The sequence below is a fragment of the Myotis brandtii genome, unplaced genomic scaffold (genome assembly GCF_000412655.1).
Source record: "Myotis brandtii unplaced genomic scaffold, ASM41265v1 scaffold240, whole genome shotgun sequence".
Lineage (NCBI taxonomy): Eukaryota > Metazoa > Chordata > Mammalia > Chiroptera > Vespertilionidae > Myotis > Myotis brandtii.
Window position 1 is genome coordinate 3797177 of NW_005359064.1, and position 15816 is coordinate 3812992.

Sequence of the window (15816 nt, forward strand, 5' to 3'; positions counted from 1 at the left end):
ATCCTGTAGAAACTTTTAGTGGTAATGATAAAAGTTAAATTGACATTTCTAACATTCTGTAAATGTAATGAATATGTTGGACCCACTTTTGGTACCTGAATCTGTTGTGTGTTTGCAATGATCACATTATGAATTTAGGTTTTTGTCAATTGCTTAACATTGGGTCTTACATAATCTAGAAGAATATAGTGAATACTCTATAGTCTGTTCTCTTATATAATAAACATTTATGTCAACTACATAATTTTTGCCCATAACATTTTGGAATGAGTTATGAAAAACAAAACTTACTGTTGCTCTTTTATTGCTTTTTAAAGGAAAGCACAAGAGAAGAAGTTCTGGTGAAGACTGTCAGGACTGCTAATGCAAAATTTAACCCTGTTTATTTTCATGATGATACAAATGTCAATAGAGGTGATTTTGACCTGATGAATCCTTTAAAACTGGAGGCAGGGTCTCCTCATCAAAATAAGCAATTGGCATCAGATTCAGACACTAAGATTCCTAAAGTATCCATTCAAAAAAATATGAACATAGCATCTTTGAAGCCCATTAATAAAAATAATATTAATTCTGATATTCTCCAGTCACCAACTAGCGAAAGAAGAGCATGTGAAAGTTACGAGTCCATTGAAAAGAATAAAGACCGTAAGTGGACTTTTTATTATAAGAATATATAAAATATTGTGTATATATTTTGAATAGAATATATTTCTAAGTGGAACTTTCCTAATCTTTCATATTAAAATACTTATGTTTTATGAATTTAAAAAATGGTATTTTAAAAATGAAGATGGTGCCTCAAAGTGAAGAGGGGTAGTGTGTTAAGGCTTTGGAGGCAGAGAAAGCAGTGCTGAAAGGCATCCACAGCCACACAAAAAAATGGAGATCCTGCCCAGCTGGTGTGGCAACCCAAATATATCCGGAAGAGTCTCCCAGGAGAAACAAGCTTGACCACTGTGCCATCATCAACTTCCTCTGACCACTGTGCCATCATCAAGTTCCCCTGACTACCAAGTCAGCCATGATGAAGATAAAAAATAACAGTACTCTTGTGTTCATTTTGGATGTCAAGGCCAACAAGCACCAGATAAACAGGCTGTGAAGAAGTTTTGTTACATTGATGTAGCCAAAGTCAACACCCGGATCAAGCCTGATGGAGAGAAGATGGCATATACATGTTCAACTGGCTTCCGACTATGGATATTGCCAAGAAAATTGGGGTAATCTTAAGCTGTGTCCAGCTGTGAGTTTGGGACTTGAGGAACAGTTCAGCACTGTGTTCCCCCACCTAGGCCATACCACGTGCCAATCAGCGCTGCTCCTCTCCCCCCTCCTCTGCCCTGTGCCCATGGCCACTAGCACAGTGTGACTGGGCCTGAAGCCTGGGGCTGCTGCATTCTAGGGCCATGCAGGACTACAACCAAGGCACTGCTGGGCAGCCAGGAAAAAGTTGACAACTCACCCTGGAAGGGCAACACAAAAGACTGAAGTCAATCATAAAGAAAATTGACTTGGACTCAGATGGCTTTCTCACCAAAAGTGAACTCAGTTCATGGATTCAGTTGTCTTTTAAACATTATGCTGTACAAGAAGCGAAACGATAGTTTGTTAACAATGATAAAAACAGTGATGGCAGTGTGTCATGGATGAGTGCAGCATTCAGATGTATGATTGTGTGATTGAGTTGAAGTCAATCATAAAGAAAATTGACTTGGACTCAGATGGCTTTCTCACCAAAAGTGAACTCAGTTCATGGATTCAGTTGTCTTTTAAACATTATGCTGTACAAGAAGCGAAACGATAGTTTGTTAACAATGATAAAAACAGTGATGGCAGTGTGTCATGGATGAGTGCAGCATTCAGATGTATGATTGTGTGATTGACTTTGATGAGAGCACAGCTCTGGCTGTTGCAGAAGAGGAGTCTTTTAGGCAGCTTCATTTAAAGGACAAGAAGGGATTTGAAATAGCTAACCAGGATGGTTTGTATCTTGAAGAATTTATTGCTTTTGAGCATCCTGAAGAAGTTGATTATCTGATGGAATTTGTCATTCAAGAGGCTTTAGAAGAACATGACAAAAATGGTGATGGATTTGTTAGTTTGGAAGAATTTTTTTAAATTTAATTGATTTTAGAGACGGGGCAGAGAGAGAGAGAAACATGGGTTGGTTTGTTCCACTTATTTATGCATTAATTGGTTGATTCTTGTATGTTCTCTGATCGGGATCAAACCTGCAACCTTGGCATATCTGGATAACACTCTAACCAAATGAGGTACCCTGTCAGGGCTGGAAGAATTTTTTGGTGACTAGGCAGGATCCAGTAAATGAAGATGCAGAGTGGATCTTGTTGAGAAAGATACTAGTAGATTCCTAAATGATTATGACAAAGATACCGATAACAGGCTTGATTCTCAAGAGCTGTTACCTTAGATGGTACCCAATAATCAGGGTACTGGTCAAGAAGAAACTCTTCATCTCATTGATGAAATGGATGTGCATAGTGACAGAAAGCTCTCTGAAGCAGAGATTCTGGAGAACCAGGACTTGTTTCTTACTAGTGAAGCCACAGAGTAAGGCTGACAGCTTCTTTCTGTCATGATGAGAGTTAATCCCTGGTTATATCTCAGAGTCCTGGCTCCTTTTATAAATTGTTATCAGCGTTACTTTCGTGATAAAATATTGATGAAGTTATTTTCCACTCTGAAATCTTACCAAATGTATCTTAATGTAGATGATAATCTTGGTCTTTTAGGAAAACAAAACAAAACAAAACCCTCATACTTATTTAAAAATGTATTGAAGAAATAAAACAATATTGAGTCATCTGACTAATAGTCTTTCCTAAATACTCTGTATGTTTAGTACTATATTGTGGGATATTTTGAGTTCTATTTCCATACTTTTAAAAAGTGGGAGATTTTAGAGATGTCTGACCAATATTAAAGGAGTATGTAACTGAGTTATCAATTTTTGTTTAAGTACCATTAATTTGGGAATTGACCAGAGGACATTGTTTTTAGGTTTTGCATTTTGCTTTAAAACCTTTAAAGGAACCTCTAGAAAGGATATACACCTCACATAAAAGTTGAGAAGTTCTGCTTAATTTTAATATGGTTTCTATAAAGGGTTTTATTGTATGAAATAGAACTTTATATTTTTGTATATGTATAGATAGTAGTTATATTTAATGTGTAATAGCTGTATTGTGTGTGGAATTTGACATTGTCTAGAACTCTTTTGAATGATTAAAAATGAAATATCCTCTCTAAATAAATATATAAAAATAAAGTGAGTTCAGCTAGCTCAGTGCTCGGCAAACTGCGGCTCGCGAGCCACATGCGGCTCTTTGGCCCCTTGAGTGTGGCTCTTCCACAAAATGCCGACTTCTGCGCATGGGGCCACAAAGTTTCAATCGCACTGCACATGCGCGCCCGCACGTGGTATTTTGTGGAAGAGCCACACTCAAGGGGCCAAAGAGCGCATGTGGCTCGCGAGCCGCAGTTGCCAACCACTGAACTAGCTAATTCTAAATATAAAAAATTTTCACTGTAAATAAATAAATAACATAAAATTGTATCTTTATTCACAGATCTGGTAGAAATATACCTTTCTAAGTCTTCTTTTCCTTTTCCCCTAATTCTCCATTAGATACTTTTACTGTAATTAAGGCTGGCTTATCAGAGAGATATTTTTCTTTGGGGGAAATTAATTTTCCTTTTTCTAACTAGTTGTGGGCAAATTTTAGGACTGTTGATAGCTAAGATAAGGCAACTAACATTATTTAAGGATATTTTATAATTTTATTTGTTGTATGTATCATTGGATATTTTTGGAATTTTATTTTTTAGAAGCTGATCCACCGCAGAATGTGGTTTATCAAAATGAAGAAGGTAGATGGGTCACTGACCTTGCTTATTATACATCCTTTAATGAAGAACAAGATTTAAATATGCCTCCAGTGGATGAAATGAATGAAGAATTCAGAACTGGTTGTAAGTGGATATCGCTAACCACATTATTGTACCATTTTCATTGTTTCTGACGGTTGGTCACATCAGATCCTTTCTGGAATATACAGTACTTAGCTCTTCACTTGTTTTTTTTGGAATAAAGGCTTGAAAGAGTGCTAATCATTGCAGAGTGAGCTGAGCCTTTTTCTTAAAGACAGTGAATTAGACCAGCAGTCTCTTCAATTTAGAACCTTTATAGTATTGCAAAATTAGGAGGCTTTACTTTCTTACTTTTTAAAATCTGTCTTGAACAAAAGAACTATTCTGATAAGTGAGCAGTTACAAAAGTCAATCCATTTTGTAGTAAAAGCTAAGAAGTGTGGTAGAAATGATGGAAAAAAAGCAATGAAGAAAATATGTAAAATCTCAAAGGATGAACAAAGGAAGACATGGAGGTAGAATGGTTAGGGTTTTGACTGAGTTCCAATGGCTGGTAGAGAGTCGAGAAAGGATTGAGGTTTGTGATCTTTTTTGGGGAAATGCCAGTACTATTAACTGAGATAGGTATTAGGAACATAAATTAGGTTTGTGGATTAGCAGAATCTCTGAGAGTGAAAGGGAAACTGGTAGGTCTGCAGAATCATGGCATTTTGTCTTAGTCTGCGGAGATGTTGCTGGGCTGCTGCGGCTCCGGACCCTGAACACCTCTAAACGGGATGAGAAAAGCATGCAGTGGCCTGGAAGCCCAGTCTTATTTTTAATAAGCTCAGAAGGTGCCAGAGAAAAGTTTTTCTAACTGTTTCTTGTACTGAACTCTTAAACATCTGATGATGTGGAACTACAGAGATAAGGCATTTTTTTTCAGCCCTTAAGAAACCATCCATCAGCTAAAAGGGGTAAAATAAAAATACAAAACAACATTTAGCCATCACAGAGAAACACAGGACAAATGCTTTGGAGTTTTAGGAGAAATAACTTGTTTGAGGGGGTAACAGAAGGCTTTCGAGATAGAGTTTCAACATGTGAATATTTGGGGGCATGAGAATTCCAAATGGAAGGAAAACCCATTGAAAGAGAATGAGATGAGAAAGCTTGGGCATTTATGGCAAGAAATGGAAAGGGGGAATGGGAGATTCTTTAGGATACAGAAACAGGTGTCACTGTGAGAATGAAAAGAAAGTAGCTAGTGAAGACATGGAGGTAGAATGGTTAGGGTTTTGACTGGGTTCCAATGGCTGGTAGAGAGTTGAGAAAGGATTGAGGTTTGTGATCTTTTTTTGGGGAAATGCCAGTACTATTAACTGAGATAGGGGAGATCAGAATACATTGTAGAGTGTTGGATGATTGTGGTTTGAGCTGGGAATATTTGGTAGTTGGAAACGAGTCGGAAATTGGAGGTTAGGTTACTGTTAGGCCTTGCTCAATGATGTTTTGATTTAGAAAAGACACACTGGACAGTGGATATTGACTTTGTCACTTAAGTCAATGGTAATGGAATTCTTAGGTGTTGCTGGTGGGAAATGTAAATCGATACAACCATTTAGAAAAGTTGTTTGGCAGAATCTAGTAAAGATGAATTTTATGAAATTCACACTTTATGACCCACTATATATACCCAGTATATGGAGTGTATATAATTTACCAAAGACATATGTCAAAATGTTTATAGCAGCACTGTATGTATTCGCTCTATACTAGAAACTTCGAAATTCCCATTAACAATGGAATGGATTGTGTTTATTCATATATTGGGATGCTGTGTAGCAATGGGAATGAATGATGTGTAGCCACTTGTAGCAACATGAATAAATTTCACAAATATGGTGAATAAAATAAGGCTGACTAAAAATGCATACTATAATTCTATTGTATACAGTTCAAACATCTCCTGCTCTGTGAAGTCAGAAGCAAGGGTAGTGGTTACTCTGGGACAGGCATGTAGTGACAGGAAGGACGCTCAAGGGGCCTTTTGGGTGTTGTCAGTATTTTGTTTCTTGATCTGGGGTGTTGATATGGCTCCATGCATGTTCAGATTGTGAAAATTCATTGAGTTGTACACTTGCATATACTTTTCATAGCTATGTTATGCTTTTATAAAATTTTTAAAAATTACTCATCAAACAAAAATTTTTAAATTCATATTACAGATTAAGGGCCCATTTTCCTAAAATGTTAATAGTTTTAATAAACAACAAAAAACCCAACTACTCAGTATAGAATTAGGCAAGGGATGTAAACACAGAATTTATAGAAAAGGAAATAAATGTGGTCGTTTAGCAGCCTCTAGATACGGCAATATTGCAGCATCTAACAAAATTGCAAAGGTATATATTCTTTAACCAGGCAGTTCTCCTGGGAATTTATTGTTATTCAGATACACTTGCATGAATGGTATGTAATGTATGTGCAGTGTTATTATTTGTACATTGTTTATAATAACAAAAATTTGGAAGCAACAACATGGATGTGCAAAAAAGGGGGCTGATTAAGTAAGCTACATTGTTTATAATAACAAAAATTTGGAAGCAACATGGATGTGCAAAAAAGGGGGCTGATTAAGTAAGGTACATCCCTGCAAGGAAATTCCCTGTGGCTATAAAAAAGGTAAAGGAGCTTGTTAGGTCCTGATATGGAATGGTCACCAAAATAAACTGTTTAAAATCCAAGACATAAAAAGCCATGTAAAATATTCTAGCATTTGTGTAAAAAGGTGGAAGAGGGGAGGACACACATGTATTTGTAAATGCATATAGTGGAGAGATTTAAAAAAAGAAATGGATTGTAGGAATCTCTAGCTACATAAACTCAAAAATCAAGTAGCGAGGTGTTTTAGGGGTACTTTACACACTGGTTGCTTCTGGAGGTGTGGTAAGTGGGGTCAGGGATGTGGTGGAGACGTTTCAGTATTCCCTTTTACATTTTCTGGTTAACTATTTTTTTTTTAAAATATATTTTATTGATTTTTCACTCAGTATTTATTCCCTTTTACATTTTCTGGTTAACTATTTTTTTTAAAATATATATTTTATTGATTTTTTATAGAGAGGAAGGGAGAGGGATAGAGAGTTAGAAACATCGATGAGAAAGAAACATCAATTCAGCTGCCTCCTGCACACTCCCCACTGGGTATGTGCCCGCAACCAAGGTACATGCCCTTGACCGGAATCGAACCTGGGACCCTTGAGTCCGCAGGCCGACACTCTATCCATTGAGCCAAGCTGGTTAGGGCTTAACTATTTTTTTAATTTAATTTAATTTATTTTTGGGGGTTAACTTTTTAAAAGTCTTTATTGCAGCATAGTATGCATACATATACTTTTTAAATTTTGAACTATGTGAACGTGTTCTATTAAAGGAAAAAATAAATAGATAATGGAGGAATTTAAGGAAAGCTTACTTGTGGGATGACTAATATTGGGTGGTGAGGAAATGGAGAAAATGAATATGGAAAAAATATTAAATTTGAAGAAGAGAAAGGATGAACTATATCAAAGGGAACCAGGGCCAGTGGAGCATATGAATAAAATGGGAGCCTTTTAATAGGAATAGGGAAGGGAATTTGAAAATGTAAGAGATATCCAGCAGAGGAAGAATGGACCAAGGGCATAATTTTTATAATATCAAAGTCATTTTAAATGAAAACTTACCTATTTAATAAACTTTTTCAGAAACTTTACTTGAGATACTACTACTATTCCCCATTTCTGTCCTCTTCATTAGTTCCATATATCTGAAGTACTATGTACATTACTTCTATTTATGGCCTTGGATTTAAACACTAGGCATGGGGTGGGAGAGTAGGACTGAGGCCTGCTTCAAAATTTAACAACTAGAACTTTCAGGTGACATTTGAAAGGACTCTTGTTTTAGATATGACCAACAATTGGGCATAGACTCAAAAAATGCAGTTCTGCTTTCTCATAATTAGTGACTAATTTCTGATGAACATTACTACAGATTTTTAACTGAAGAATCTCAAAGTTCAGAGAAAAAAATGCTTAGGAATATAATAAATAGCAATTGGAGCTGTATACTTTAAAAAATGTGATATTTATTCAAAATGAACTTTTGAGTTTTATTAAATTTTATTTTTAAAATAAATTTATTGGGGTGACATTAGTTAATAAGACTGTATAGGTTTCTGAGTTACCTTCTTATGGGCTGATTTCCTCCTTCTCTGGGATATTAGATTTAGTTGGTTTATACTTTCTGATTTTAGGACAGTGGTGGTTTTTATTTCAATTTTTAAAGTGGTATCATTTAAAATATATATGTGTATATTTTTATTGATTTCAGAGAAGAAGGGAGAGAAAGATAGAAACATGATGAGAGAGAATCATTGATTGGCTGCCTCTTGCACACCCTCACTGGGGATTGAACCAAAACCTGGGCATGCGCCCTGACAAGGAGTTGAACCATGACTTCCTGGTTCATAGGTTGAAGCTCAACCACTGAGCCACACCTGCCAAGCAGGGCAATGGTTTTTTTGTTTGTTTGTTTTTTTAAAGCCATGTTTTATTGAGCACTTATTATGTACTGATCCTTTGTGTGCGTATTTACATGAATTATTGTATTAATTTTTAAAAATATTTTTTATTGATTTCAGAGGAAGGTAGAAGGAGAGAGAGATAGAAACATCAATGATGAGAGAGAATCTTTGATCAGCTGCCTCCGGCACACCCCTATTGGGGACCAAGCCAGCAACCTGGCATGTGCCCTTGAATGGAATCAAACCCGGGACCCTTTAGTCTGCAGGCCGACACTGTCCACTGAGCTAAACCGGCTAGAGCTGGGCAGTGGTTTTTTAACTTATGGTACCCCACAGAGAATTTTCATAGAAAATTTTTTATGTGGAAAATTTAGCATATGATTTCGGGAGCTTCATGGTTCCATTGATGCTTATTTATACCTCTAGGTTAGAATGTGCTTATATAAAAGAAAGGTAAAGAATCAGCACTATTTTAACAAGTAAGAATCTTGACCTATCTTTGGTGCTGTACTTTTCCTAACTAGAAATATTCTCTTGTATCTATTCTCATTTTGTCTCAAGATGTTAATCTGGGACTGTGAGGATTTTCAAAAGGGCAGTTTGGATTGGATTAGCCCTTGATGGATCTGTAGGAGTGGGAGATATCCTTCTTGTGGGAGCCACAAGTGGACTGTCCCTTCTGGGTTGCTATTGACTCTTCCCGTTTCTGCTACTATTTTGAAATACCAGGCAAAGGCCCAGGATGAGCAACAGACAGGTAGCCTAGAGTTTAGCCTGTAGCCTTTTCTGATTTAGCCAATATGTGTAAAATTCTTTTTAATTCTACTGTCTGGAGCAGGAGCATTAAACTAGTGGCTTTCTAGTTTGCCACTGTCCCACCACTCCCTATTGTGTTACACCTGGCCCTCTTTGCTCATTCACTCCTAGCTTCTGAGGCATTTTAGTTTGTGACCTTGGCTTAGAGGTTGATTCAGACCCATTCATTACCCTAAGGTGAATCGAGGTGCTTATAGGAACTTTGAGGACAGACACCGCGGGACCTCTTGTTACTGTTTGCTCAGGCTGTGGGATTTGCTGGGATGTAGGATTTTTCCTCTCTAAAACTGGGACAGTTATGGACAAAACAGGTGGTTGGGCAACCCAGCAGACATCTTCATGATGAGCCTACAGAATGGCTTGTCAGTCCATTAGTTCCAGATGAAATACCAAGGGTGTTCATGGGTGTGTACCTTAACTCAGGTGTACCAGATCTTTAAAGCTAAAATTAATGAGTCTTTTAAAAACAAAAATCTTAGATTGTAAAGCCCCCTTTAGTGAGTTAGGGCATATTAATAAGTGATTAAATCAATCACAGTAGGATGTCTGTTACCAAAAGTTTGAGTACCATAGACTATGTACTTAATGCAGATGCATCAATTGTGTGAGAGAAGCTTTCACATACCTTTTAAATTTTTTATTTCTTTAGTATTTCATTTTCCTAACTAGCTATGTTTTATTTATATGCTAGTATCTAATTGGCATTATATAATATTATACACCTATTCTTTTTAAGCTGAGGCATTGGAGTTGATTGCACAAGATGAAGAAGAATTTAATAAAGAGCACCAATTTATGCAGGTTTGTATTTTATGGGCATTAACCAAAGTTTAAAATATTTCCTGTATTAATTTAAATATAGCAAAATTTTTATTCCTATCTGAATAGATATATGGTTAGTATAGAATTTTATCTTGCTTTCCTCATATTTAGACAATTTCTGCTTTTTTCTTCACACTCAAAATTATTGATTGAAAAAATAACTGGCATACTGAAATAATATTTAATTTGCTTAAAATCAACTTAATAGTCTTCAAAGATATTTCCAGTTTTTAACCATATTTTAAAATGAGGTAATGCTATTTGTTTTATTGAAAATATGCTCCTTTCTAAAGATTTATATTAATGAAAGTCAGCATTTGATTAAGCAACATATTAAAACTGTATATTATAACTCAAAGTATGTAAAATGAAGTTCTCTTCTTCTGGACTTCATTACCTGTATTAGCTGCTTAAGGTTGAATTTGTCCACATTTTTAAAAAAATTAAATTTTTTTTTTTTTTTTAAATATGAGAAAAACAGAAAGAAGGCTTGCTGGGGAAATAACGTGAAATAATAACTTTCTTCCTAGGAAGAAAATATAGATGCCCAGAATACTTCAGTTGCACTAAGGGATACGTCGTGGGGAACTTCAGTTAATTACAATTTGTTGAGGAAATCACTTAGCACATCAGATTTGAACAAAGGCGATGCCAGTTATTTACGTCTCTCTTTGGGAGAGTTCTTTGCTCAAAGATCTGAAGCTCTCGGTTGCCTTGGTGGTGGTTACAGTGTGAAAAGAGTAAGTATCATATGTACTGGAACCGGTTAAATTGACTAGCTGTTATATTTTGAATGTTATGATGGTATACCTAGAGCATAGTAGTATCTTTAAAGCAGAGACAGAATAGGAACATGTTAAAATAGTGGCTAAAAGCTTAGATTTATTAGTTGGTCAGACCTTGACCCAGTCCTAGCTCTGCCTTTTAAGCAGTTCTATGACATGGAACAATTTATTTAACTCCTCTATGCCTTAATTTTCCAATTTCTAAAATGGAATGCCATCTTACAGGGTTTTGTAAGAATTAAATGTGATGTTGCATGTAAAGTATTTAGCACCAAACCTAACATGCGGTAATGTCAATACCTGTTAGTTACTATGGTTATAAGCATTGGTTGGTGGGAAGAACTTAAAGATTCATTTTTTTAACCTGTTGTTTAAAAACATATTTTGAAATATAGGAGTATTTCAGTTTCATAAGATGTAAAAAATTAAAAATGCAAACAATAATGATAGGTCCTGTGAAGAATGAGTAAGGATAAGGTGATGCTTTAGCTGTCGTAGTCGGGGTGACATCTGGGACCTAAATGATGAGAGAGAGGAGGCAGTCATCAAAAGATCTGGAGGGAGGTTCTTCCCAGTAAATGGAGACTATTTATATCAGGGGTGGGGAACCATTTTTTCTGCCAAGGGCCTTTTGGATACTTGATAACATCATTCGCAGGCCCTACAGTATTATTGTTTTTGTTGTTTTCATATCATGTTTTTGTCATTTTTATATCATGCCTCTGTTGTTATATCCTTTTGTTACTGTTTATTTATTAATAAATTTATTATTTTCATATACATTTTACTAATTTCCTTTCATCTCTCACACTTCTATTATAGTGAAAGGGCAAATAGCAATATTAAAATATCTCCACTAATTAATTCCCTTTTAATGTGCACGAATTTTGTGCACCGGGCTACTAGTTCAATAATAATTACTGAAGGAACAAACAAAGTGTCATTTCTGGGTTGTTTTAATTTGGATTTCTTAGTGAGGACAACTAGTTACTTGACCATATTAGTTCTGATGATTAAAGATAGCTGGCAGTAAGGAAATAAAAGGTTCTATGTGGACTTTTACGTTCATCTCTAGTCATTTAAGTTTAAATAGAAAGAAAAAAATATTTGTTGAAATCATTTAGCTAGGTTACCAATATTAAGATAAGGTAGTTAGAATTTCTCAAAGCAGTTGAAAATGAAGGAAATAATTCATATGTTTATTTTGTAGCCATCATTTGGTTATTTTATTAGATCACCAGAAGAGAGAGAACCTGTTGCTTTAATAAGAAAATCTGATTTATCACGAAGTGATTTGGAAAAAGAAATGGCTCGTCTTAACCATGATCCATTTTCAGGTAATAGATTAAATGAAAGAATTTTTAGTAACTCTTTTTTAACCTGTAAAAAAAGAGTAAATTAAATGGTTGTGTGATTATGTTCTTAATGAGTGAAAATGTATGAACCACTTCAATTTTTTCAGTATTAGTTATTCATTTGATTCTTATATAATCCCACATTGCCTTTTAAATCTAAATTGGAAACAAGTCATCCAAAATCCACCTAAATACTTCTGTAAAAATCAAAGTAAATATAATTTGTTCAAATGGGTTAGTTAACTTTGTCCTATTAGACAACTGAGTTAATGAATTATAACTGTTATATTTACTATTTAGGTAGACTTTTAAATAAAGAGGTATTTTGAGATTCAGACTGTTATAGTATGATAAATATCTATGATAAATATTTAAAATCAAACTTTTTTGGTTAATACCCAGTGTGCAAACAGCTGTTTTTTGCTAGTATAAATTCAACTTGTGTATTTGTGAAATGTTTAAAGCTGAAAAATATTAAATGAGCTTATAAGAGGAGAAATTAAAATCCACAAATTTGTTTGCAGAATTTAGCTAAATTAACAATGGTATGACCTTTATTCAGTTTTTGTGAAGATGACTGATATTTGGGTAAAAGGATTTTTCCTTGGCAATTACGTTGTGATCCTTATCCCACAGATTGTTTCTGTGAGATAGTGTATAGATAGAAGTTGAATATTGTATATTTCCTACAGGAGATTTAAATGAACACTCCAATACACAACTAAGTGAAGGATCAGTTACACTTCAGGCGGAAGAACTGGAGAGTATTTCACAAGTGGATGAAAACGATGTGACATTAACTGCCAATAAAGGCAAAACAGAGGTATCATAAGCCTTTCATGAAGGAAAGCTAAAATCATGTTAGTTCTTGTCTAAGATCAAGTTAAGGTCATATGTGGCCCTGGTCCATGTAGCTCAGTTGGTTGAACATTCTCCCCTGCCCTGAAGGGTCGCTGGTTCAATTCCAGATCAAGGCAAATGCCCAGGTTGCAGGTTCAGTCCCCAGTCAGGGTGTGTACAAGAAGCAACTGATGGATATTTCTCTCTCTCTCTCTCTCTCTATCTCTATCTCTATCTCTATCTCTGTCTCTATCTCTGTCTCAAAATCAATACAAACATTAAAAAATATAAGGTCATATGTAAAAAATATTGAGTATAACATGGTTGCCTTTTTAAAAAAATTCAGTTATGTGTCTTTTAAAATTTTTACCACCATTTGAAAGACAATTTACTGATTGATTTTAGAGAGAGGAGAAACATCTATTTGTTATTCTACTTATTTATGCATTTATTGATTTCCTTGTATGTGCCCTGATGGGGGATCGAACCTGCAACCTTGGTGTATCCAGATGATGCTCTAACCAACTGAGGTGCCCAAATGAGCTCATAGCCCGGGCGCTAGTTTTGTTTTTAACTTGTAAGGAGATTGAACTTGTCAAATGCTTTTTTTGTATCTATCGAGGAACATGCACTTTCTCCCGTGGTAATGTGTGAATTACATTAATTGGTTTTTGAATATTAAAGTACCTGGATTGAACACCAGACTTAGAAGTGTATCTCTTTCAGCACCATGGCCAAAGCAAAAGGTTTTTTCGCAATGTTGAAAGACAAGGTTGGATGAACTATATTGTTGAATTTACTGCTAGCTCTGAGTCATTGAACAATTCAAGAAACATTTTTATTACATAATCTGAAAGTGAGTGGTGAGTCTGTGATGAGAAGGCAGCTGAAGACTTTTTGGAAACCCTACATAAGCAGATTGTGGAGGAAAATTATTTGCCAGAGCAAATATTCAGTATGAATGAAACCTTCCTAATCTGAAAGCATATTCCTGAAAGGACTTGTAAGGAGATTGAACTTGTCAGATGCTTTTTTTGTATCTATCAAGGAACATGTGCTTTCTCCCGTGGTAATGTGTGAATTACATTAATTGGTTTTTGAATATTAAACTACCTGGATTGAACACCAGACTTAGAAGCATATCCCTTTCAGCACCATGGCCAAAGCAAAAGGGTTTTTCCGCAATGTTGAAAGACAAGGTTGGATGAACTATATTGTTGAATTTACTGCTAGCTCTGGGTCATTGAACAATTCAAGAAACATTTTTATTACATAATCTGAAAGTGAGTGGTGAGTCTGTGATGAGAAGGCAGCTGAAGACTTTTTGGAAACCCTACATAAGCAGATTGTGGAGGAAAATTATTTGCCAGAGCAAATATTCAGTATGACTGAAACCTTCCTAATCTGAAAGCATATGCCTGAAAGGACTTTGATCCATAAAGAGGCCAAGTCAGTGTCAGGTTTCAGGGCTTATAAGGACAGGATAAGAGTCTTGCTTTGGGTCAGTGTTGCTGGCTTCAAATTGAAGCCCTGTGTAATCTGGTACAGTGAGAACCCCAGAGCCTTCAAGTATATCAGTGAGCAGTGTACTACAGAGCAATAAGAAGTCATGGATGACCCAACCCAGCCCCTTTTCCAAGACGCCCTCCCGAATTGTGATACCAGTGAAATGGAGAAGTACAGTTTGGAGAATAACATACTTTTCAAGATTTTGCTTATTGTTGATAATGCGCTCAGACAACCTATTATTGGTGTTCTTTATCCCAAAATCAAAGTGGTGTTTCTCTGTCCAAACACTACCTCTTTGATCCAACCAATGGACCAAGGAGTTACAGCAGCTTTTAAGGCCTACTACCGGAGGAGGACCTTTGCTGAGGCTCTTGCTGCAACTGAGGAAGACCCTGGGAAGATACTGATGCAATTATGGAAGGATTAGAACATCAAGACCTTGCTTGGGCTTGGTGTGATATTACCAAGGAGTGTATGAATGGCATTTGGAAAAAGACAAGAAGTTCATCCATGACTTCAAAGAATTTTCTCAAGGCTGAGGATGTTGCAAAAACCAATGAGGCTGTGATTGAGATGACAAACAACTTTAATGGGTGTTGATGAGGATGACATGGAGGAGCTCCTAGAGTTGGTTCCTGAGCAATTGACTAATGAGTTGTTGGAACTGGAACAGGAATGTATAGCTGAGGAAGAGGCAAGAGAAAAAGAAACTATAGGAGAAGAAAAAGAAGAAACCCTAAGAAAATTCACAGTGAAGGGTTTAATAGAAGCTTTTGCAGACTTCAGTAAGCTCCTTATAAAGGTTGAAAACATGGAACACAACACTGAAAGGTTTTCATTAATAGAGAGGAATGATTATAGCGCATTATCTGCTTAAAAGCAGATCTGTGATGGAAAGAAGAAACAAACCAAGCAAACCACCATGGTTATAGTTCTGAAAAGTGACACCTCAAGAGTCTTAAGTGTGTCTGGCCCGTCTCACCCAGTCCTGATCCGGTGACCGGGGCCTTCTTGCCCAGTCCTGATTGGGGCCAGGCCAATCAGGGCTTGCTGGCCAGGGGGACTGCGGGATGTTGACTGGCTGCGGGAGGTTGGCTGTGGGAGTGCACTGACCACCTGGGGACAGCTCCTGCATTGAGCGTCTGCCCCCTGGGGGTCAGTGAGCATCATAGCGACTGGTCGACTGGTCATTCTGGTCATTTGGTCATAATGGTCGCTTAGGCTTTTAGATAGATAGGTAGATAGA

General features: G+C 36.2%; 1 protein-coding gene and 1 pseudogene across 2 annotated transcripts in view; both read left to right on the plus strand.

Moving 5' to 3' along the window:
• CEP192 (centrosomal protein 192kDa) overlaps positions 1 to 15816 on the plus strand; it is a 107746-nt gene that overhangs the window by 31216 nt on the left and 60714 nt on the right. For both annotated transcript variants that reach the window (XM_014540285.1, XM_014540286.1), the window contains exons 10-15: positions 318 to 648; positions 3853 to 3996; positions 9996 to 10060; positions 10612 to 10821; positions 12077 to 12203; positions 12914 to 13044. In XM_014540285.1, coding sequence (XP_014395771.1) covers positions 318 to 648; positions 3853 to 3996; positions 9996 to 10060; positions 10612 to 10821; positions 12077 to 12203; positions 12914 to 13044 — 1008 coding nt within the window. The remainder of the gene's footprint in view (positions 1 to 317; positions 649 to 3852; positions 3997 to 9995; positions 10061 to 10611; positions 10822 to 12076; positions 12204 to 12913; positions 13045 to 15816) is intronic.
• On the plus strand, positions 1157 to 3671 carry LOC102255589 (annotated as a pseudogene).